Source organism: Sus scrofa, chromosome 4 (genome assembly GCF_000003025.6).
Source record: "Sus scrofa isolate TJ Tabasco breed Duroc chromosome 4, Sscrofa11.1, whole genome shotgun sequence".
NCBI lineage: Eukaryota > Metazoa > Chordata > Mammalia > Artiodactyla > Suidae > Sus > Sus scrofa.
This window is the reverse complement of record NC_010446.5, coordinates 15182828-15205588: the sequence shown is the minus strand read 5'-3', so window position 1 is coordinate 15205588 and position 22761 is coordinate 15182828. Positions and strand designations below refer to the sequence as shown.

At 45.1% G+C, this 22761-nt stretch overlaps 1 protein-coding gene and 1 long non-coding RNA gene across 3 annotated transcripts in view; both read left to right on the top strand.

Annotated features, from left to right (window-relative positions):
* The window catches only part of LOC102157933, a 58416-nt gene extending 57722 nt beyond the window's left edge, over positions 1-694 (top strand). Inside the window, exon 7 of the long non-coding RNA XR_002343112.1 lies at positions 141-694. This is a non-coding gene — a long non-coding RNA (uncharacterized LOC102157933). The remainder of the gene's footprint in view (positions 1-140) is intronic.
* TRMT12 (tRNA methyltransferase 12 homolog) overlaps positions 8446-22761 on the top strand; it is a 38278-nt gene continuing 23962 nt past the window's right edge. Inside the window, exons 1-2 of one of the 2 annotated variants that reach the window (XM_005662859.3) lie at positions 8446-10117; positions 13472-13948. In XM_005662859.3, coding sequence (XP_005662916.1) covers positions 8765-10084 — 1320 coding nt within the window. In that variant the 5' untranslated portion in view covers positions 8446-8764 and the 3' untranslated portion in view covers positions 10085-10117; positions 13472-13948. Of the gene's footprint in view, positions 10118-13471; positions 13949-22761 lie in introns of those variants that run through there. The other variant, XM_013996494.2, reaches the window with a different exon arrangement.

Sequence of the window (22761 nt, the reverse complement as noted above, 5' to 3'; positions counted from 1 at the left end):
CAGACGTTATGCTAAAATAAATGAACAAAAGAAGATGGACCTCGTGGAAGGGAAAGGCATTCCAGGTATAGCCAGCAGAGTGAAGAAGTGTTGGCGAGAAAAATAATTAAAGGGAAGCAATTATTCCTTTTAATGTCCAGGCTCCAGGATCTTTCAAGCCATGGAGGAATATAGCCAGCCCAACACAGTTCAGAACCGCCTTCCTATGTGAAAGCTGACAGTTTACAGGAGGGAGAGCCCTTGAAGGATTGAATGCAGCCTCTCTTGTGAGGTATGTGGTCTCTTGGACTTCATTGTGCTGGCATCTCATCAAGAAGAGATGGTTACACAAACTCATCTGCCGCTGGGGTCTCTGTGATGGAGACTAAGGTGGAATTAAATCTTTCTGGCCACTCTAGGAGAGGCAATCTGTGGAAAAGGCTGCCCAACCTCCCCCTCTCCTCTCCAGCTAATCTCCCCAACCTACTTCTCTTTTATTAAGTAACTATTCTTTTCTGTACATGAACTCGTGGGTTATCTACAAGCTTGTTTTCTATTGTCATTGTTGTTTGCTTTTGCTTTGTTCTGACTTTAATGAGGTCAAGTGATGGAACTGGTGGGGAAAGTTAAGTCATGTGCTTGAGTGACAGGGATTAAGGTGGCTGTCTACAAGCATGGCTTATTTGTAAATCTGCACCTTTTTTTTTTTTTTTTTTCACTTTTGATTACCCTGCAGCATATGGAGTTACCCGGCCAGGGATCAGATCCAAGCCGAGGTCATGACCTCAGCTGCAGCTGCAGCAATGCCAGATCCTTAACCCACTGTACCCGGCTGAGGATCGAACCTGTGACCCAGGTCTCCCAAGACGCTGCCAATCCTGTTGTGCCACAGCGGGAACTCCAAAATTTGCAGTTTTAAAAAGACCATTTCCAACTCCCAAACATTAAGTTAGATTTCAACTCATATCCCCCAATATTTTGTTTATCTCAGGTTAAAAGTAAGGTGTAGTCTGGCTCAAAGTCTGCGTGACCTTACTTTAATTATTGTTGCAAGATGCCAGACCAAGTTTAGAACAGAAGGAAGTCTAGAGAAAGAACACTTCTTCGTTAAGATTTGACTTCTCCCATCCCCTGCTATAAATAATAAACTAAAGGGAGTTTCCAGGAGTTCCTATTGTGGCTCAGCAGTAACGAACCCAACTAGTATCCATGAGGACACAGGTTCAATCCCTCGCCTCACTCATTGGGTTAAGGATCTGGCATTGCTGTGGTGTAGGCCTGCAGATCTAACTCAGATCTGGTGTTGCTGCGGCTGTGGTATAGGCTGGCAGCTGAAGCTCCAATTTGACCCCTAGCCTGGGAACTTCCATATGCCACACTTGTAGCCCTAAAAATAAATAACTAAAATAAAATAAAGGGAGTTTCCATTTGTATGGGACCCAGAAAAAAAATTTTCCTTACTGCAGCATAGATTTTGTAAAGATTTTTCTTTCTTTTTATTTTATTTACGTATTTATTTATTTTTTTTGTCTTCTTGTCTCTTTAGGACAGCACACATGGCATATGGAGGTTCCCATGCCAGGGGTCGAATTGGAGCTGTGGCCACAGGCCTATGCCAGAGCCACAGCAACGCACAATCTGAGCTGTGTCTTCGACCTACACCACAGTTCTCGGCAACGCTGGATCCTTAACCCACTGAGCGAGGCCAGGGATCGGACCCGCATCCTCATGGATGCTAGTCGGGTTCGTTAACCACTGAGCCATGACAGGAACTCCTAAAGATTTTTCTAATAAATAGAAATAACATTTGTTCATAATATACAATTTATAATGGGACAAAGTGTATAAAAGAAAATAGGCTTATCTATAACTGCATCGCATACAAGGAATTTCAGTGAGTCAATTTTCACATATTAGAGCATCCCCTAATAAACTTACTTATGTACAAAAATAAATGATATGCCATAGTGTAAGGCATAATTACAGATTTCGTGGCTTGCATTAAGAGTAACATTCCTTGTCATTAAAATTTCTTATGCTCATCATCATCATATTTATATATTTCCATCTAAAAGATGTTCCATAACTCATTTAACCTTTCATCTGTAGGTTTAATACAAGGATCATTCAATGTATCAAATTTTTTTTTGAATTTTTGATCATTTCTACATTCGTGGAATGAACTAATAGTTAAATAAGTATGAACGTGTTCAATTCTCTGGGAGCTCAGAACAGTCATTCTCTTAATAATTATAGTATTTGCCAAACCATTACTCATAGCCAGGAAGTGTAAAAGATTCTGGGGCCATAGCTGTAAACAGAAAGAGAATACCCCCTATCCATTAGAAGATTATTTGTTACTGGGGAAGAGAGGCCTTTTTTTTTTTTTTTTTTTTTTTTTTTGTCTTTTTGCCTCTTCTAGGGCCGCTCCCGCGGCATATGGAGATTCCCAGGCTAGGGGTCTAATTGGAGCTGTAGCCACTGGCCTACGCCAGAGCCACAGCAACGTGGGATCTGAGCCGAGTCTGCAACCTACACCACAGCTCAGAGCAACGCCAGATCCTCAACCCACTAAGCAAGGCCAGGGATCGAACCCACAAACTCATGGTTCCTAGTCGGGTTCATTAACCACTGTACCACAACGGGAACTCCTTTTTTTTTTTAAATCTTTTAAGGGGTGCATTCGAAGCATATGGAGGTTCCCAGGCTACAGGTCAAATCTGAGCCATAGCTGCTGACTTACAGGGCAGCTTGTGGCCATGCCAGATCCTTTAACCCAGTGAGTGAGGCCAGAGACCGAACCTGCATCCTCATGGATACTAGTCAGCTTCTTAACCCGATGAGCCACAATAGGAACTCTTGGGGGAAGAGAGGCTTATAAGTGTAAACAGATAAATAACAAGAGAGGGCTAAAGAAGAAATCAGCAGTGTTGAGGTTTTTTTGTTTGTTTGGGGGTTTGTCTTTTTTTTTTAGGGCCACACTTTTGGCATATGGAGGTTCCCAGGCTAAGGGTAGAATCTGAGCCATATCTGCCAGCCTGCACCACAGCCACAGCAACACCAAATTCAAGCCCCATCAGCAACCTTCACCACAGCTTGCAGCAACACCGGATCCTTAACCCACTGAGCAAGGCCAGGGATTGAACCTGCATTCTCATGGATACCAGTTGGGTTCTTAACCCGCCGAGCCACAGCGGGAATTCCCAACACTGTTAAATAGACATGATGTGGAAGGAAGTGAGTGACACTTTTGAGAGTGTTTAATGAAGGCCCCAGACAAATCCCCAGCCATTGCATCTTCTAGTGGAAGGGCATTTCAGACAAAGGGATCTACAAATACAAAGGCAAGAGCACAAAAAAGGGTTTGGCCTATTTTAGAAAGTGAATGGAGACAGGTGTCCCTAGAGTATGTCTAGCCTTGGGAAGAGTTCCATCTCAGGCTGAGCTTTCAATGCCAGATTATTCATAGTCTGGTGGGCCAGGGCAAGGAGCTTGTCCTTTGAACAGTGGGTTGGCAGGAACTATATTTCAGCAGGGAGGGATAGGATCAGAAAATATGTCTTGAAAATTCTCATCCTGGTTGGTATTGGAGAATAGAAAAGAAGGCAAGAGTTCAAACAGGTAGGGAAAGTGGCTACAGAAATCCACCTGCCAGAAGGTTCCTAGGGAGATTCTCAAGAGAGGTAAACTATTTTGGAATGTACTTTGGAGTATATGGACTATATAAGCACATGGCAGCCAACTATCAAATGGTTATAGGAAGTTAAGGAAATGGAAGTGGAGGAGGTGATTGAAGATACTTTCTAAATTGTGTGCTTGAGCAAGTGTGGGTGCTGGAACATATGGTACCATTATATATGTGGTGGCAGTGGCAAAAAGAAATCTGTTTTAGACGTATTAAGTATGAGCTGCCTGTTAGACACCAAGTTGAGATATCGAAGACACAAAGAGTAGTGGAGTTGGAAGTGGCAGATACAGAATGGTAGGAAATATGAGCTTGGGGAATGGAAGAGTGAAGAGAGAGGTTGTTAAAGTAGGCAAGGGGTGGCGTGCTTGAATACTGATGGGAATAAAACAGGAAAAAGAGAAAAGAGAAAAACTGCAAGTGCAGGACATAGAGAGGATTGCTGAAAAGCAAAACCGAAAAACAGTCCTGAAGTCCTGAGAGAATTCTGGGAGATAGTACCGAACATCTCTCAGAGATATTCCAAGCTAGGCGTGTGGAAGCTGGAAAATTTATTCACTATCTTCCACTAGGCACTGGTTGAAGCATGCTCCCCAGAGAGGGATGGATGGGTATTGATTCCCATTAGTGCCCTGGAATTGGGCTAAGCCTGTTCTGGTGAGCAGAGAAAGCCATCAGGCGAGACTCCTAAGTGTTTGCAGTTGGAAGCCATTCGGTTGGCATAAACAAGAATGGTGAGTCCCAAGGATATATGGGGGCACCAAGAGGGTCTTCTACTCTGCCCCTGCTGGGTGTTTTCTGCATGGAATCTAAGATAAGACTGAAAACAACAACTCTGATTGATACCAAATAGGTGTCAGGAAACAAAGTATTTTAGTCATAACCTTATGTGAATGAGGGATCTGATGAATGGTAACTTCTCCAGTCTCAATATTTTAATCCACAGAATAGTGGGAGGTAAGTAGAAAGGACAGGGCTTTTTTTACAAATCTTATTTTCAATTATTTGAATTTATCTGTAGGGGAATTTCCCCCTTATCCTTATGAACTATATCAAGATACTTTCACAGATATTTAATATCTGCCATGTAATCAATTCAAATTATTACATTATAAAATATCTCCTGAGTATTCTATTTGCCTCTCTTCTCCTCTCCTTTTATGGCTGCACCTGGAGCATATGGAAGTTGCAGAGCTAGGGGTCCATCGGAGCTGCAGCTGTGGCCTAGGCCACAGCCACTGCAACACCAGATCAGAGCCACATCTTCTACCTGCACTGCAGCTTGTGGCAACACTGATACTTAACCCAAAGAACCAGGCCAGGAATTGAACCCACATCCTCACAGAGACAATGTTGGGTCCTCAACTGGCTGAGCCACAACGGAAACTCCCTATTTTTTAAAAAATGATTTCTATTTTTTCCATTTTAGTTGGTTTATTTATTTTTTAAACAGAGACATTTTAAAATAGAGGTCCTGGAGGATGGTAGGGGTGGCCCCAAGGGTTTTCCATAATTTAGCACTCTCCAAAAGCAGAGCAGCAAGGGCAGGGGCCAGGGAAGGGGTCGGTTACCCCCTGCCTCACCCACAGGACCAAGGGGCACACTGCAGAGCTGGGGCTCTTGTAGGTGGAGAGTTTCTCTCCCAGGAGTGGCTGGACATGTACTGGGGGCAGGGATAAGGCTAACACGTGTTTCAGAGGATTGTATCGTTGTGCTTGGCAGTGGATGGGGACAAGAATGAGGCTACATGGGCTTCTTCATCTCCTCAGTGTCTGGGCCAAGCTAAGGGACCTTCTGCTTCCCAAATTTGTGTAGGGCAAGTCCATCCTATGAAGGATGGACTTAATATCTTGTCTCCTTAATATCTTAATCCCAGAGGTCAGCAGTGAGGGTTGTGGCCAGGAGGGTGGGGGCATGTGGTGGGGGACCAGTTACCCATCACCATAGAAAAGTTGTTACAATATTAATTTTTTCTTTCTTTCTTCCTCCCTCCCTCCCTCCCTCTTTCTTTCTTTCTTTCTTTCTTTCTTTCTTTCTTTCTTTCTTTCTTTCTTTCTTTCTTTCTTTCTTTCTTTCTTTCTTTTTCTTTCTTTTTCAGGGCCGCACCTGCAGCATATGGAAGTTCCCAGGTTAGGGGTGGAATCAGAGCTGCTGCTGCCAACCTATGCCACAGCCACAGCCATGCCAGATCTGAGCCACATCTGCAACCTACTCCACAGCTTGCGGCAATGCCGGATTCTTAACCCACTAAGCGAGACCAGGGATCAAACGTGCACCTTCACAGACACTGTGTTGGGTTCTTGATCCACTGAGCCACAGTGGGAACGCCAAAAAGTTGTTACACTATTATTGACTATGTTCTGTATATGTACCTTACATCCCCGTGACTTATTTATCTTGCAGCTGGAAGTCTGTACCTTTTATGCCCCTTCATCTATTTTGTCTGTCCCTGTCCCACTCTGGCAACTGCCAGTTTGTTCTCTGTATCTCTGAATCTGTTTCTGTTTTGTGTTTGTTCATTTGTTGTGCTTTTTATTTTTATTTATTTTACTTTACTTTTTTGCTTTTTTAGGGCCGTAACTACAGCATATGGAAGTTCCCAGGCTAGGGGTCGAATCGGAGCTGTGGCCGCTGGGCTATGTATGCCACAGCCACAGGAATGCGGGATCCGAGCCTTGTCTTCGACCTACACCACAGCTCACAGCAATGCTGGATCCTTAACCCACTGAGCGAGAACAGGGATCGAACCCACGTCCTCATGGATCCTAGTCCAGTTTGTTAACCACTGAGCCACGGAGGGAACTCCTATTTTGTTTTTTAGATTCCACATCTAAGTGATCTCATAGGGTATCCATGTTTTTCTCTTTCTGATTATTTCACTCAGCACAATCCCCTTTGGGTGCATACCTTCTGCTGTAAATGGCAGTTTTTTCTATGGATGAGTAATATTCTATGCTGTATATATATTTATCATATCTTCTTTATCCATTCATCTATGGCTGGCCACTTAGGTTGTGGCTGTTATAAGTAGTGCTGCAGTGAATACAGGGGCGCATAGATCTTTTCAAATTAGTGTTTTTGTTTTCTTCAGATAAATACGCAGAAGTGGAATCCCTGACTCACTGTGGTAGTTCTCTTGTTAAGTTTTTGAGGACCCTCCATACTGTTTTCCATTGTAGCTGTACCAATTTACATTCCCACCAACAGTGTATAATGAGAGTTCCCTTTTCCTCACATCCTTGTCAACCAACACTCTTGTTTCTTGCCTGTTTTGTTTGTTTGTTTGTTTGTTTGTTTGTTTAGGGCCACATCCTCAGCCTATGGAAGTTCCTGGGCTAGAGGTTGAATCAGAGCTACAGCTGCTGGCCCATGCCACAGCCACAGCAATGCCAGATCTGAGCCACATCTGCGACCTATACCGCAGCTTGTGGCAATGCTGGATCCTCAACCCACTGAGCATCCTCATGGATACTGGTCAGGTTTGTGCTGAGCCACAGTGGGAACTCCCTCCTCTTGTCGTTTTGTCTTTTTAGGGCCGCACCTGCAGCACATGGAGGTTCCCAGGCTAGAGGTTGAATCGGAGCTGTAGCTGCCAGAGCCACAGCAATGAGGGATCCGAGCCGCATCTTCGACCCACACCACAGCTCACGGCAATGCCAGATCCTTAACCCACTGAGCAAGGCCAGGGATCGAACCTGTGACCTCATGGTTCCCAGTCAGATTCACTAACCACCGAACCACGACAGGAACTCCTCCTCTTGTCTTTTTGATGACAGCCATTCTGACAGGCTTGGAGATGGTATCCCATTGTTGTTTTGATTTGCATTTCCTAGAAAGAATTTTAGTTCCAAAATACTGCCACTAGATGACAGCAAGAACCAGCACCAAAGTAGCGGAAGCCTCTGAATTCTTGGGTTTCAGATGGTTTGGATTTTCAGGGCTCTCGGGGACCCTACTCTTTCCCACTGGGACTTTTTCCATCAATCTCTATTAGAAATCCCTTAGTGACATAGTTAATCCGGATGTGTAAGTGTATTTGGCAGCAAGTAATGGAAAGTCCAAAACAGCAGCTCTGCGGTGGGTGGGGAGGTATATCTATTTTAATGTAGAAGTCCAGGGCTGGTGTAGCTCTTCAGGGAAATCCTCTTTAAACTAGGCTCCTTCTCGGCCTCAGTGTGACCTTACATTCTTGTGGTATCAAGATGTAACTTCTAGGCTTTACACCTCTGTGATGCTGGGGCAGTCGCCTTTTTGGGAGGTGCCCTCTACCACTGATTTCCTGGGTGACCCAGGCCAGCTTGCATCCCCTGAGTATCTACTCTTTATTAGTCACTGTTCAAAGCATTTTATACATAATATCTCTAATCACTGTAGCAATCCTCTGAGGAAATTAACATAATTCTCTTTTTATAGGTAAAGATTATGTCTGAGAGGTGGTATGATTTACCTGAACTCAGATCCTTTTGATTTCCAACCATTTGTGTCATAAACCACGGGATAGGGAGGTGGTAGTGACCATCCTTGCTTCGGAAAAGGAATGATGAAGCTACCTCTGGTTCTTCACTCTCAACCAATATTGGCACCTGACGCTGATCTGGGAGAAACAAGAAACTAGGAGAAGGCTTTCTCGAAATTGAACCCATCGTTCCCGGGGCATGTCTCTCTTTGGGTCTGTGAGAAGCACTGAAGAGAGTGCATGAAGGTTATGGAGGAATACCAAATAATTTGAAGTTTTGAAACAGAATTCCTTCCTTTTTTTTTTTTTTTTTTTTTTTGTCTTTTCTTCGTTTGGCAGCGCCCACGCATGAGAAAGTTCCCAGGCCGGGGATCGAACCCCTTTGTGTCATTAATTTTCGCTTAGGCACCGGCTACTAATGGCCAGCCACAACAAAGATGGCGGCAGCGGCTTCACACCGCCAAAGCGGCGCCGTTCGTCAACGAGCGCGAAGTATCACTTAGTTCCGGCCTGCCCTTTTGACCTCACTTCCGGCCCCGGCAGGCCCTATGCGCCCCTAGGCGTGTGAATGTACTGCCGTAGGTGTGTGGACTCTGATTAGAGAGTCTGGTGGAAGGAATCCGAAAGAATGTGGGGCAGGCAGCATGGAAAAGGAAGGAGGGAAGCCCGCGTCTGTTGTCGCAGTTGTGACTGAACCTCGGTTTACCCAGCGGTACAGGGAGTATCTCGAGAAGCAAAAACTCCTGGATAGACAGCACCGTGTGGAAAAGATGCCTGATGGTACCGTGGCGCTACCGGTGCTGGGAGAGGCCCTCTCTGAGCAGCACCTGCGAGAGCTGAGGGATCGTGTGGCTCCAGGCAGCACCTGTGTGCTAACGCAGCTCCTGCATCCGGTTCCTTCAAAGAAAACCCAGGGTTGTTCACCTGCCCAAAGGTTGTGTCTTGAGGTGAGTCGCTGGGCAGAGAGCCGCGGAGTTACGTGGTCAGCGGAGTTGGAGGCTGATCTGCCCCGATCTTGGCAGCGACACGGTGACCTCTTGTTGCTGAGTGAGGGCTGTTTCCAAGCCAAGCAATGGAGAAATCTGGAACCAGAACTCTGGGAGACTATTGCCTCGGCACTTGGAGTCCGGCGTTTGGCCAAACGAGGGCGGATATCACCCGATGGCACTAGAACTCCAGCTGTGAGTCTGCTGCTGGGCGACCATGGCTGGGTAGAGCATGTGGATAATGGGATCCGGTATAAGTTTGACGTAACCCAATGCATGTTCTCCTTCGGAAACATCACCGAGAAGCTTCGTGTGGCATCGCTGCCCTGTGCTGGAGAGGTGCTGGTGGATCTCTATGCGGGGATTGGTTATTTTACCTTGCCTTTCCTAGTTCATGCTGGTGCTGCCTTCGTCCATGCCTGTGAGTGGAACCCCCATGCTGTAGTTGCGCTGAGAAATAACCTTGAGCTCAATGGAGTAGCAGATCGGTGCCAAATACACTTTGGGGATAACAGAAAACTGAGGCTCTCAAACATCGCAGACAGGGTGAACCTGGGGCTGATTCCCAGCTCTGAAGAAGGCTGGCCTATTGCCTGCCAAGTGCTAAGACAGGATGCTGGAGGCATTTTGCATATTCACCAAAATGTGGAGTCTTTCCCGGGGAAGAAGCTGCAGCCTACTGGAAGCAGTGAAACGGAAAAGGAGTATCGGCCTTCTCTTCAGCAAATTATCACCAACCAGTTGAAAAATGGAGCTGCTAGTGATTCTAGGAGAGAAATGCAATCAGCGGCCATCAAGCCAGAGTGGCAAAGGTGGGCGGAAGCTGCAGAAACTCGCCTTGCCACACTTCTTTGGCAGGTGCACGGGAAGCCATGGAAAACACAAATCCTGCACATCCAGCTAGTGAAATCCTATGCTCCCCACGTGGATCACATAGTCCTGGATCTGGAATGCCGCCCCTGTCCTCTGGTTGGCTAGAGAAGTTGGATCCTGAGCCAGGAGGATCTACATGTGAGTGATCCTTAAAGCATCAGCTCAGGCTGGGGTCTCACCCCTCCTGTCTCCTGGTAATCTGCTTTAATAGTTTGTGGCCCAGAAGGCAGGCTCTAAACTAATACATGTCATTTCGTTTGTCTTCCATTAACACACTAAGAAGGAGCTACCTATCTGGGAGAAGCAGTATGGCTCCTTGAAATAAGGCCTGTCCGTACAGTCATGAATTCTGACCTCAGCTCTTTTTGACTTGGGCTACAAGGTTCCAGTATTCTTTTGACCATGGATTTTTTCATTTGCAGAATGAGAGTATCTTTGCATGGTCTCACATGGCTATTACCTAATAAGCAGTTGTACATAGGACATTGGTTATTTTAGAGTGAAAGACAGTGCTATTCTCCAAATCACTACAGCTACAGTACAGAAAATCATCTGGAGCAGTACCAGGAAGAAAGCAGGGAGAGCAGCTAGGAGGCCTCTGTGGGTGTTCAGGCCTGAGATGATGGTGGCTTGGACTGGGGTGGTGGCAGTGGAAGGTGGATGGATTTGAGAAATAAAATCGAGGGACTTAAACAGCGGAGTCCAGAATCAAGACATTAAAGTGGTGTTGCTTTGTTATTTTGACTAAGTTAGGGAGGGAAGAGGACAAAAATTATTCCAGTGAATTAACTTCATCCCCTACTTTAGCATTCCTGATTGATTGTGTGTGTGTTGGGGGGGGGGTGTCCTATGTTAGGTTTATTGTCATAGAAAAAAAATTAAGAACGACTTTTATGTATTTATTTTTTCAAATAAATTTCTGGGTTTTTTTTGTTTTTGTTTTTGTTTTTGTCTCAGGGCCACATTGGTGACATATGGAGGTTCCCAGGCTAGGGGTCAATTGGGAGCTACAGCTGCTGGCCAACGACACAACCATAGCAACACCAGATCCGAGCCGAGTCTGTGACCTACACCACAGTTCGTGGCAATGCTGGATCCTTAACCCACTGAGCAAGGTCAGGGATTGAACCCAAGTCCTCACAGATACTAGTCGGGCTTGTTACCCCTGAGCCAGATGATAGGGAAACTAGATTTTCAGCCTTAGGCTTGTGCAGCAGCTGCCGATTGTTAATTCACATTTTTAAAGTTCGAATTAAGGTCTTCTATTTTTAAGCCTCAGGTGCCTTTTCATCTTCCTTCCCTGGCCGACAACATCAGGGCTCACGTGAGGAGTTATAAGGAATGTAAGATATTCTTGGTTTCCAAGTCTCACCTTAATTTATGGCTGTCTGCCAGTGCCACTGTTTACTGTGGGAATCATAGTTTATCTTTGGGATGACTGATTGTTGAGAATCACTCGTCAGAGCTTTGTTTTGGTACACTTGGAAGCCATCTGGGCTTGTTTGCCTGATGAAGGAAATGTAGCTAAGTGTGGCTTGGAGTTCCCACTGTGCTGCAGTGGGTTGTGAATCTGACTGCAGAGGCTTGGATCACTTCGGAGGCATGGGTTCAGTCCTTGGGCCCTGTGCAGTGGGTTGAAGCATCTGGCATATGGATCTGCAGCTTGGATTCAGTCCCTGGCCTGGGGATTTCCATAGGCTGCAGTTGTGGCCATTAAAAAAATGTGGCTCTATCAGCCTTATGATTGTACCTGGCATTTGGCTGGCTGGAGTTGGGCTGGGCTGCTTGTTTTTCTCTTGCAACTGTAGTGATAAGGACAGGATTGGTGCTGTTTGTGTTATTCTGCAAATATTAAGTGTCTACTCTGGGGAGTTCCCGTCGTGGCTCAGTGGTTAGTGAATCCAACTAGGAACCATGAGGTTTCAGGTTCCATCCCTGGCCTTGCTCAGTGGGTTAAGGATCTGGCGTTGCCGTGAGCTATGGTGTAGGTTGCAGACTTGGCTCGGATCCCGTGTTGCTGTGGCTCTGGTGTAGGCCGGTGGCTACAGCTCAGATTTGGACGCCTAGCCTGAGAACCTCCATATGCCGTGGGGAGTGGCCCAAGAAATGGCAAAAAGACCAAAAAAAAAAAAAAAAAAAGTGTCTACTCTGTACGTGTGCCAAGGAAATGGGGGGAGACATTAGATACTGTCTCTGAGGAGCTCCCAAGCTTGCAGCAAAAATAACACAATTGCTGAAAGATTCGGAGCACAGTAAGTTCCATAGGAGTGACATTGAGTTGTAGGAGTAAACAGGTGGGGAAGAAAAGCTTCGAGAATTGAATGGGAAGGTTTTCAGAGAGGTATTATTTGTATTGGCTCTTAAAAATTGGCTAAGGTTTTGGGAGTTCCCTAGTGACTTGGTGTGTTAAGGATCTAATGTTGTCACTGCTGTGACTCTGGTTACAGCTATGGCTCCAGTTTGATCCCTGGCCCAGAAACTTCTGCAAGCCACAGGTATGGCCAAAAAAAAAAAAAAGGTAAAGTTTTGATAAGTGGAGTCAGGGCAGAAGCTGGTGCGGTTTGAAGAGAATACAGGTGCCGAAGTTTGAACACTTTGGAGCATTGCCATTAGGTCACTTTGGGACAGAAGAAGTGGTGAGAGATGTGTGGAAGGTGGGGCTTATTGTCGGGATCAAAGAACAGGGTCCTGTGCACTGTAGCGCCCCCCCCCCCGCCCCCCGGGAATGTTGGCTATTATGCGATCCCGCAGAGGGTGCCTGCTCATTTCCATTCCCATCCCACAGAACAGCCCTCCTGTGTTTGTCTTCATCTTTTCTTTTTCTACATATTGAGTTTCTTCTCACATGTGTGCCTTTGGCTTTCTTGCAAATTAAAGATGCTGAGCTGGGGCTTGAGCCAATAAAGGGAGGAGGGCAGGGGAGAAACAATGAGGAAGATGAGTCAGGGAGCCACTGTCCAGGAGCTGAGGAGTTCCCTTCCTGCCACAAGCCAAGGAGAGGTGCACCTGAATGACTTCATTTGACCTAGTATATAAAACAGGCCCTGAGGAGTTCTTGCTTTGGCGCAACAGGACCCACAGTGTCTCTATGACAGCAGGGACACGGGTTCGATCCCTGGCCTGGCACAGTGGGTTAAGGATCTGATGTTGCCACAGCTGTGGCATAGGGTGCAACTCTGATTCAGATTCAATCCCTGGCCCAGGAACTCCATATGCCGTGGGGTGGCCAAAAAAAGAAAAAAAAAAAAAAAAGAAAAAGAAAAAGAAAGAGAAAGGAAAGCTTGAACAGGCCCTGAGTGTTAGTAGTGGAGGAAGATTGTCATGGGCTCTGTCTTCATGGAATTTAGGTTCCACTCATTCAACTCCTGGTTCCTCTACTTTGAGTGTAACCTGAGGCAAGTCATGAATCTCTCGTTAGAGTGAACAACTGAGCTTTTCCTAAAGGTGGTTGTTGGGTCCACATGAGTTAACATGCATGAACTGTTATCACAGTGACATGTCGTGATGGTTATCGTGAATTCCCCGTCAGTCAGCCTTTGGAGGAGATGAACTACCATTTCCCAGCTTGCCTGTGAGGGACTGCTGTCCATTCGCTTCACTAACAGCAGAATGTCCTTATTTTGAAAAGCCATTCACTGGCGAATTAGGATCTTCTGGGCACTCTCGCCATCAGGCTCTGCCGAAGGCCAGGGACGTAGAGGTGAGTAAAGCTGAGTCCTGCCAACAGTGGAGTCACCGTCTGGTGACATGAACACAGAGGAAACAACGCAATCCTGTGTACGTGGTGCACATGTAGGAGCACAGGGGCTTTTACAGGCACACATAGGGGGGGCAGCCACCCACATTTGGGATTCTGTGTTGTGGGAGGTGAGGAGGGTGACTAGGAAGGTGGGAGCAGGGTTTCTTGCCTAAGCTGGGAGGTTTTTTTTTTTGTTTTTTTTTTTTTTTTTGGCTTTTTGCTATTTCTTTGGGCCGCTCCCACGGCACATGGAGGTTCCCAGGCTAGGGGTCCAATTGGAGCTGTAGTCTCCGGCCTACGCCAGAGCCACAGCAACGCGGGATCCGAGCCGCGTCTGCAACCTACACCCCAGCTCACGGCAACGCCGGATCATTAACCCACTGAGCAAGGGCAGGGACCGAACCTGCAACTTCATGGTTCCTAGTCAGATTCGTTAACCACTGTGCCACGACGGGAACTCCAGCTGGGAGTTTTAGCGTGAGCAGGAGTTGTGTGTGAATGAAAGAAAATGAGGGCCCTGGAGGCTTTTTCTCCACTGAGTATATCCATGTACGTTATAGTTTTCTCCGAGCACTTGGTGGATTGGCCTGATCCAGAAGAGCCATCTAATGGAGCTAAGGCAAAAAGACAGAAGGGGTCAGGAGGCTCAGAATCCTTGTTGCCTCAATCCAGAACTTGGTAAAAGCTCTAAAGGTTTCCTTTGCAAGCATCGGTATTAGTTGCTGATTAATGTACTCACTTGATGGAGAAGTTGTGATTAAGAAACAAGAATAATGATTTTATAAAACTCCCTCAACTGTGAGGTGTTGTCTTCATTAGCTGTATAGTTTTAATCAATGATATGCATGTATTAACACATGAATACAAGTATACATTTAAAATATAGAAATATGGAAACTTAAAATAATGAGAAACAAATAAGTAGAAAAAGCATTTTAAATTCAGTTTTTCCCACCCTGGGCACACGTGCAAGAAAAAACACAATATGAGTTGTTCTGAATAGCCTCAGAGTGCAGCCACTTTGCATTGAGCAAGCCATAAAACTAAACTATTATTTTAAGTGGTTAAAACTGTTTTCTTGTCTCTAATAACACTTTTGAGCTTTGTTCTGGAATATAGTTAAGTTGCTTGGGAACAGTTTGATCCTTTTGTCTTGCTTTTTTTTTTGGCCGCACCTGTGGCATATGGAATTCCCTGGGCCAGGGATCAAACCTGAGCCTCAGCAGTGACCTGAGCACAGTAGAGGCAATGATGTACCCTTATCCTACTGTGCCACAGCGGGAACTCTGGAATCTTGCTTTTAAACGTTTGTTAGAGCAGCGTTTAGTCTAGGATTGTTTTCCATTATTGAAGCAAGACCTTTCAAATATGCCTTTTTTTGGGGGGGGGGCCTTTTTAGGGCTGTACCTGCAGCATATGGAAGTTCCCAGGCTGGGGGTCTAATTGGAGCTAAAGCTGCCGGCCTATACCACAGCCACGCCAGATCTGAGCCGCCTCTGTGGACTACACCACAGCTCACAGCAGCTCTGGATCCATAATCTACTGAGCGAGGCCAGGGATCGAACCCACATCCTCATAGATCATTAACTGCTGAGCCACGAAGGGAACTCCCTAATCATTCCTTTTGAATTCTCTAACCCATGCCGTTTGCGTTCTGTGATTTTCTACTCTGGCTGGTAGGGACAGGAATTATTCACTCATTGTGTGAGCGCTGAGTGTGGTTTCCTGTAGTCCTTTCAGGTGGTTCATTTCTTGGCCTTAGGCTAGTTTCCTGTCACCAGTGCTGATCATTACTCAGCTGAGTAAGGGAACGGTTAGCATCTCTGGAGTTCCCTCTGTGTGTGGCTCTCTCCTCTCTGGCATCTCTCTGTGAGCTCGTTACTTGGGCTCCCAGGACTCCCAGTGGCATCTCCTCACCTTGGAATCTGCTAGGCCACAGCCTGGAAAGCTCTGTGCTGTAAGTTGGAGTAATCGTATTACTCACTGTGTTTGTTTTCCATCTTTCATGGACCATTGCCCTTCATGGCCTATGTCCAATGCTTTGTGGGCCATTGTTTCATAAATGTTTTCTATTTTTTTAAACTATTTAGAAGTTTATAATAATTGTACATAAATACAGTAGCATTCACAGTCTTTATTGGGGAAATTCACTTTCGCAATTATAAATACACATACTGTACTTCAGTTAACACAATGTTTCAATATCTAAAGCACCTAAGAATTTCTTGCTATAATTATTTTGAAAAAGGCTTACCTATATTATAAAGTGAATGTTAAAATAGTAGCAATAAATACAGTGGTATCTTTCTGATTAGATGGTAATAATCTGAAAGACTGTTTCTTTTTTGGCTGCATCCATGGCATGTTGAAGTTCCCAGGCCAGAGATCGAACTCATCCCACAGCAGCAACCCAAGCTGCTGTAGTGACAACACTTGATCCTTAACCCACTGAATCACAGAACTCCTAACCTGCAAGATTTCTTGACCACACAATTTTAGAGAGCCCAGAAGAGACAGAGAGTGGGTATCTGTCTCTTTGGATTTTTAAAGGTCAAAGTAGAAAATATTAAATACGAAGCTAAAACTGAATTCTGGTATAACCCACATATTAGGTAGGTAGTTAGATATAGACTGTCTTAGTTTCTTTTTTTATTTTATTTATGTATTTTTTTTCCTTTTTTTTCTTTCTTTTTTTTTTTTTTTCCCCTTTTTAGGGCTGCACTTGCGGCATATGGTAGTTCCCAGGCTAGAGGCTGAACTGAATCTACAGCTGTCTGCCTACACAACAGGCACAGCAACATCAGATCCGAGCCACGGCTGCCACCTACACCACAGCTCATGGCAACGCCAGATCCTTAACCCACTGAGCAAGGCCAGGAATTGAACCCGAAACCTCATGGTTCCTAGTCGGATTTGTTTCCACTGCCCTCCCGATGGGAACTCCTTATCAATATTATTCTGCCACCAAGGAAGCACATCAAGCTCCAGGTTTCTTTGTGGGAATTAGAACTTGGGAATTCTGCTCTGACTCGTGTATTGGGTAACAGTTTTCAGTTGGATCCAGAGCACATAAAGGATCTAGCAGGTACAGGCTGCAGTATAACTAGCCTATTGCCTGGGCCGTTTAGTCCTGGAGGTTCTATGAGTCAAGAGTATCTGTGATAAACAAAGCAGCCATGGGGGTTTATGGCAAGCTCCAGTTGGAGAATCACAAGGTAGAGAACCACATGTCATTCAGAAATGGTTTCTTGTATGCCTTGGTAAGAACCGAGCATCTCATGGGACATCAGGTGACCCTGTAGCCCGTCGTGAGCTAGGTTTTGTCAGACACCAAGTTACTCCATCATAAGGTGGAAGTGGTACATCTGGGATCAGTGGCAGGTAGGGCCAGAGGAAGTGAGTAGGTGCACAGGCAGGTGACCCAGACTCCCATGTCATACTTAGAACTCTTGCACCAAAGTCCCTCCTTCAACTCACAATTATGGCTGCATGAGAGGCTCTTACATCTAACTGATGGAGGACAAAAAAGCCCCAGGTAAGTTCGCTGATGGGTTTTCTTGGAATATGGGTTCAAAACAAAAGAAGTGCAAAACTTGCTGCCCTACAGCCCTACTCAGGAGTGGTGCTAAGAGACAGGAATTCTCCAAAAAAGGCAGAATTGAGGGCAGTATTCCTAGTCATCCACTTTTTGTGGAAGAAGTGACCTGAAGTAAGACTGTATCTTCTTGGACCTGGAATGAGAAAGATGAGATGATCAGGCCCAAGGAAGCCTGGAGAAGGAGCGGTGGAGAAATCTGTAGGATTGGGCACGTGAGTAAAGAACTTTGGGTCATATAACAATGCCTGCCGGGGGCAGTCCACCACGGAAGAGGCACTCAGCCAAATAAACAAAAAGACTCGGCCAGTTATCTTCCGCAGCTGCAGTCATCAGCTATCCCAGTGCTGGCATAATGGGCTCACATTCGCAGTCATTTTGCAGGGATGCAGGTTGCAAGAGGCCAACATCGTGGCTTCCGCTGACCAAGTGGCCACTCCCTCACATTCAACACTGAGCCCTTGATACACATCATCCCTTAAGGAAACCAAGCAGCTACTTAGTAGCAAGTTGACTACACTGGACTCCATTCCTGAAAGGACAGAGATTCACCTTCACTAGAATCTTCACATCTCCAGATACGAGTTTGCCTTTCCTGCCCACAGGATGTTGGCCAAGTTATTTAACCAAGGGTTCACAAGGGTTTGATCTATCAACATGTATCCTGTGTAACACTGCCTTTGACCTAGGGACCCACTTTACAGCAAAGGAGGTGTTTCAGTGGGCACATGCTCATGGAATTCACTGGTCTTATCACATAATAACAGAACCTAGAAAATGCTGGCTGGATGGAGTGGTGGAAAAACCTTTTGAAACTGAAGGAAAAGCTTGGAGAGAGTAACCTGTGAAGATGGGCTGCTCTCCACCGCAACTCAGTCTACACTCTAAATCACTCATTATATAGTGCCAGGTCCAGTATAGATAGAAAATGCAAGTCTAGGAATGAAAGGGTAAGAATAGGAGAATTGGAGTTTCTGTCATGGCTCAACAGGTTAGGAAGCCACCTCGTATCCATGAGGATGCGGGTTCGATCCCTTGCCTTGCTCAGTGGGTTCAGGATCCAGTGTTATCGTGAGCTGTGGTGTAGGTGGCAGATGCAGCTTGGATGTGATATTGCTGTGGTGTAGGTCAGCAGCTCTAGCTCGGATTCCACCCCTAGCTGAGAACTTCCATATGCTGCAGGTGAGGCCCTAGGGGGAAAAAATAGAATTCCCCTTTCAGTGGGCTAAATAATGTCCTTTCCCCCCCCCCCCATAATTCATGTCCTGATGCCCAGAACCTGTGAACATGTTATCTTACATGGTGGGAGGGACTTGGTAGCTCTGATTAAGTTAAGGGTCTCCTGATGAGGAGCAAGCAAAACTTAGATGATCCGGGTGGGCCCAATATAATCTCAGTGATCCTTTGAGAGGCGGGAGCAGGTCGTAGGAGATGTGATGACTGAAGCCGGAGGATGGGGTGATATAAGGAAGGGACCACGAGCCAAAGAATGCAGAAGTGGGCAAGCACACTGCCAAGCATATAGAAAGTGCTCGATAAATGTTGAATGAATGAATGTTCTCAGCGTTGACTTTTGTCGTTATATTCTCGATGTTTCCTTTGTTAAGTAAACAACAGTGGAATCTTTATATTCATTTGGCATTTATGAAAGTATAAAATTCAAATAGCTGGATTTTGATGATCATACCTGAAATTTACTTTAAAGCTATAAGGTAATTTAGGATCAGAGATATTTTTAAGTAATTCCCAAGATAAAGTTATGGTGTGTATTCATCCTTTTGAGGTCTGTCAAACCCTACCATCCTACTGGCATCCCATCTTCCATTTGATGGGAATATGTAATACATTGGTAGGAAGAAGGGGGAAGGTAATTCTAAGAGCTTGTTTCCTTCTGCTTCCTCCCACTAAGGAAGCTGCTTGCACCTGCCCTCTGATACAGCTTGGATACAGACACATGGTCCAGTAAGCTTGACCAATTACATGGTCACTCCGGGAACTTGCAATCTTGATGCATAATTAAAATAATCTTCTAATAAATTCCCTTTTGCTTAAGATGGCCCAGAATCAGTTCCTGTAAGTTGATGTGTAACAAAGATTTGGCTAGTTTTCACACATTCTACACCTAAAGGCTTTTTAGCTACTAAAAGACTTTTGAACCATTAAAGCCAAATGAACCAATTGTTATTTTTGAACATGGGTAATTTATGAATACCCACATACCCCACATACTCTTCTGGGTAGACTCAGTTCAATATATACCTGAATTGTGCAACATTCAAGTCAATGCAGAAGCCAAAGAGATGAGATTCAGTGAATTGCAGCTATTTCTTTGAAAGCTATCTTTTATCTAAAAATTCCTACAAGCATTTTAAAATGTACCTCATTAATATAGTTTTAAGGTAGCATTTAAAAATACTTGCTAGGATGTTATTCAAACCTTCATTTTATAGATGGGGGAAGTGAGAGCTAGTGAGTTTAAGAGACTTGCTTGAAGTTGTATGTGAGGAAGATAAGAATGACTGTGCCACCACTGAAAGTTCTGGGCCCAATATAGAATTTAGTTTTAATTAGAAATTCCTTTTTTTTTTTTTTTTTTTTTTGCATTTTAGGGCTGCACCTGTGGTATATGGAGGTTCCCAGTCTAGGGGTCTAATTGGAGCTACAGTTGCCAGCCTACGCCACAGCATCACCAGATCCGAGCCGTGTCTGAGACCTGCACCTTAGCTCACGGCAACACCGGATCTTTAACCCACTGAGCAAGACCAGGGATCGAACCCAAAACCTCATGGTTCCTTTCCGCTGTGCCACGATGGGAGCTCCTAATTAGAAATTCTTATACTTGCGGGGTGGGGAGTTCCTGTCGTGGCTCAGTGGTTAACGAATCTGACCGGGAACCATGAGGTTGTGGGTTCGATCCCTGACCTTGCTCAGCCGGTTAAGGATCTGGTGTTGCCGTGAGCTGTGGTATAGGTCGCACACACGGCTGGATCCCGAGTTGCTGTGGCTTTGGCGCAGGCTGTCGGCTACAGCTCCAATTAGACCCCTAGCCTGGGAACCTCCATATGCCGGGAATGGCCCCAGAAATGGCAAAAGGCAAAAGGCAAAAAAAAAAAAAAAATTCTTGTACTAATAAAATTTGCACATCAAATTAAGGTCAAAAACCATTAAAACAGTAAGGACTGGAGCATTTGTTCATTGTAAAAAGCTTTTTATTTGTTTACTACATTTAACTTTTAAAATAAAAATTGTAGGAAAGCCCATGAACTCTTTTACTCTCCATTTTGCATGATCATATTATAATTGTCCTTACTTTCCGTCTCCTCTTCCACACTCCTGTTTGGGATTAGTCTTTGTGGAAACTTTTCTCCATAGTAGTGTTGCTCATTTTGCTTTAAATTGCTAGTAGGTGGGGTGAGAAGCTCATTTACATCTCTGAGGTTCTCTTTGTAAGTCTTCATAGTCTTTTCATTTTACCAAGTTTGCTTTCCTTTGGGAATTTTAGGTTATTCCCCAGATGTGCTGTTTAGGAAAAGTAAGCCAACAGAATTAAGCCAGAATAGAAAAAGTGATCATGACGCAGTAAATCAGGCAAGCTACAGTAGGATCTTGGGTTGGGATAGTGACAGTGACAATAGGAGGGGGGCACAAGAGACGGCTAAGAAAGGATAGATAAGATTTGGTTGTAGATTGTGGGTGAAGTTTTAAGCTTCAAGTGGTACCTGGGTTCAAGTCTTACTATCTATGGCCATACTGGCTGCCACCCACCACTTACTTCGTGACCCCGATAACTTATTTAAGCCTCAGTTTCCTCCTCTAAAACAGATAATACCACCTACTAAAATGAGGCTGATGACAGATTTCAGTAAAATGTAAAACCCCTAGCATAGTACACAGTAGCCTAGTACACATTAAGCACTCACTACACGTGGCAGCCATTATTAGTGGGGGATAACAGCACAAGGTTAAACACAGGAAATGAGTAAGAAGTTGGGGTATGAGATCAGCCATTCTATCACACATACCTCTACCAAGAGAAAAGGGGTGTTGTTGGAGTTTTATAATCCTCCCCTCTGGAGGGTTCTTAATTGACAGGATAATCACCCATATAAAGCCTTGGTATAAGCTGGACTGCCAGTGCAGTATGGGCTAGGAGCCCAAGTGAGCCAGGTTTTAACTATTTTATCCCCCTTAATCTTTTTTCTTTCTTTCTTTCCCTTTTTTTTTTTTTTTTTTTTGGGTTTTTGAGGGCCACACCTGCTGCATATGGAGGTTCCCAGGTTAGGGTCCAATCAGAGCTGTAGCTGCTGGCTTACACCACAGCCACAGCAACACCAGATACAAGCAGCCTCTGCAACCTACAACCACAGCTCATGGCAACCCACTCATCCTTAACCCACTGAGCGAGGCCAGGGATCAAACCCATAACCTCATGGTTCCTAGTCAGTTTCTTCTCCGCTGTGCCAGGACGGGTACTCCTATCCCCCTTAATCTGTCTTGGTTTATAATTAAGACTCTGACCTAACTTACACTCCTGCTGGTTAAGGAACAGAAAGGATAGCCAGGTTATATTAATTACATGTATAGGCAACAAATTTAGATCTTTTCCTTCCTAGGTTTGTTGCTGGGACCCTAAAACTAAACCAACAAAAGAGATTAACAGGAGAATAACAAGTTTCTCCGGTGTATACAGGCTTGGAGAAACTAAGTGATCGACAACTCAGGTGGCTACAATTTGGGGCTTATAAAGCTTCTTAACAAAGAACAGTGCATTGTAGAGAAGTGATAAGACAAAGGAAAAGGAGTTTAGGCTTTTAGGGGTGGCAAACTTGTGTAAGGTAAGTATGTGGGGGAAACTAATAAAGATAAGGATTGGTAAGACTTGTGACTGAGTCTACAAGTTTCCTTTTGGTAAAGGAGAGGGAGTCACCTTTACAAAATGGAAACTTATGTTCGCTTTTTAGGCAAATGGGAGGACGGTTAAGTGCTGAGGTGGAGAGTTTTTTGTTTCTGTTTCTCAACTGTCTTCAACTCAAACATAATCATGTCAAAGTGGCATACTTTGGGGTGGCATGTTCTGATTCCCTACAAAAAAGAATGGCTTCTTCTGCCCTGAGAAAGAACGGACTGCCTGGGCGTGCATACCTCAAAGGTTAGAAACGAAGAGGCCAGAATTCTTGCCCTTAAGTTACAGTGGCCCTTGATATTAGTAAAATGTGGCCAGCAAGTGTCCGCAGTTGTAACCAATCGGGTAGGAAACAGGAAAGTTGATGCGCAGAGGGATGCGAGGGCTACTTTCCTTGGTAATGCCTACCGCACCCAGCCCAACCCAAAACAGCAGCCACTCAGCACTGCGCATGCGGCGATGCCTCCAACAGGTCCCCAAACGGCCTTGCAGCATCTTCCCCGAAGAGTCAGCAGCTCGGATCCCGCCTTTGGGTGGGGTGGGGT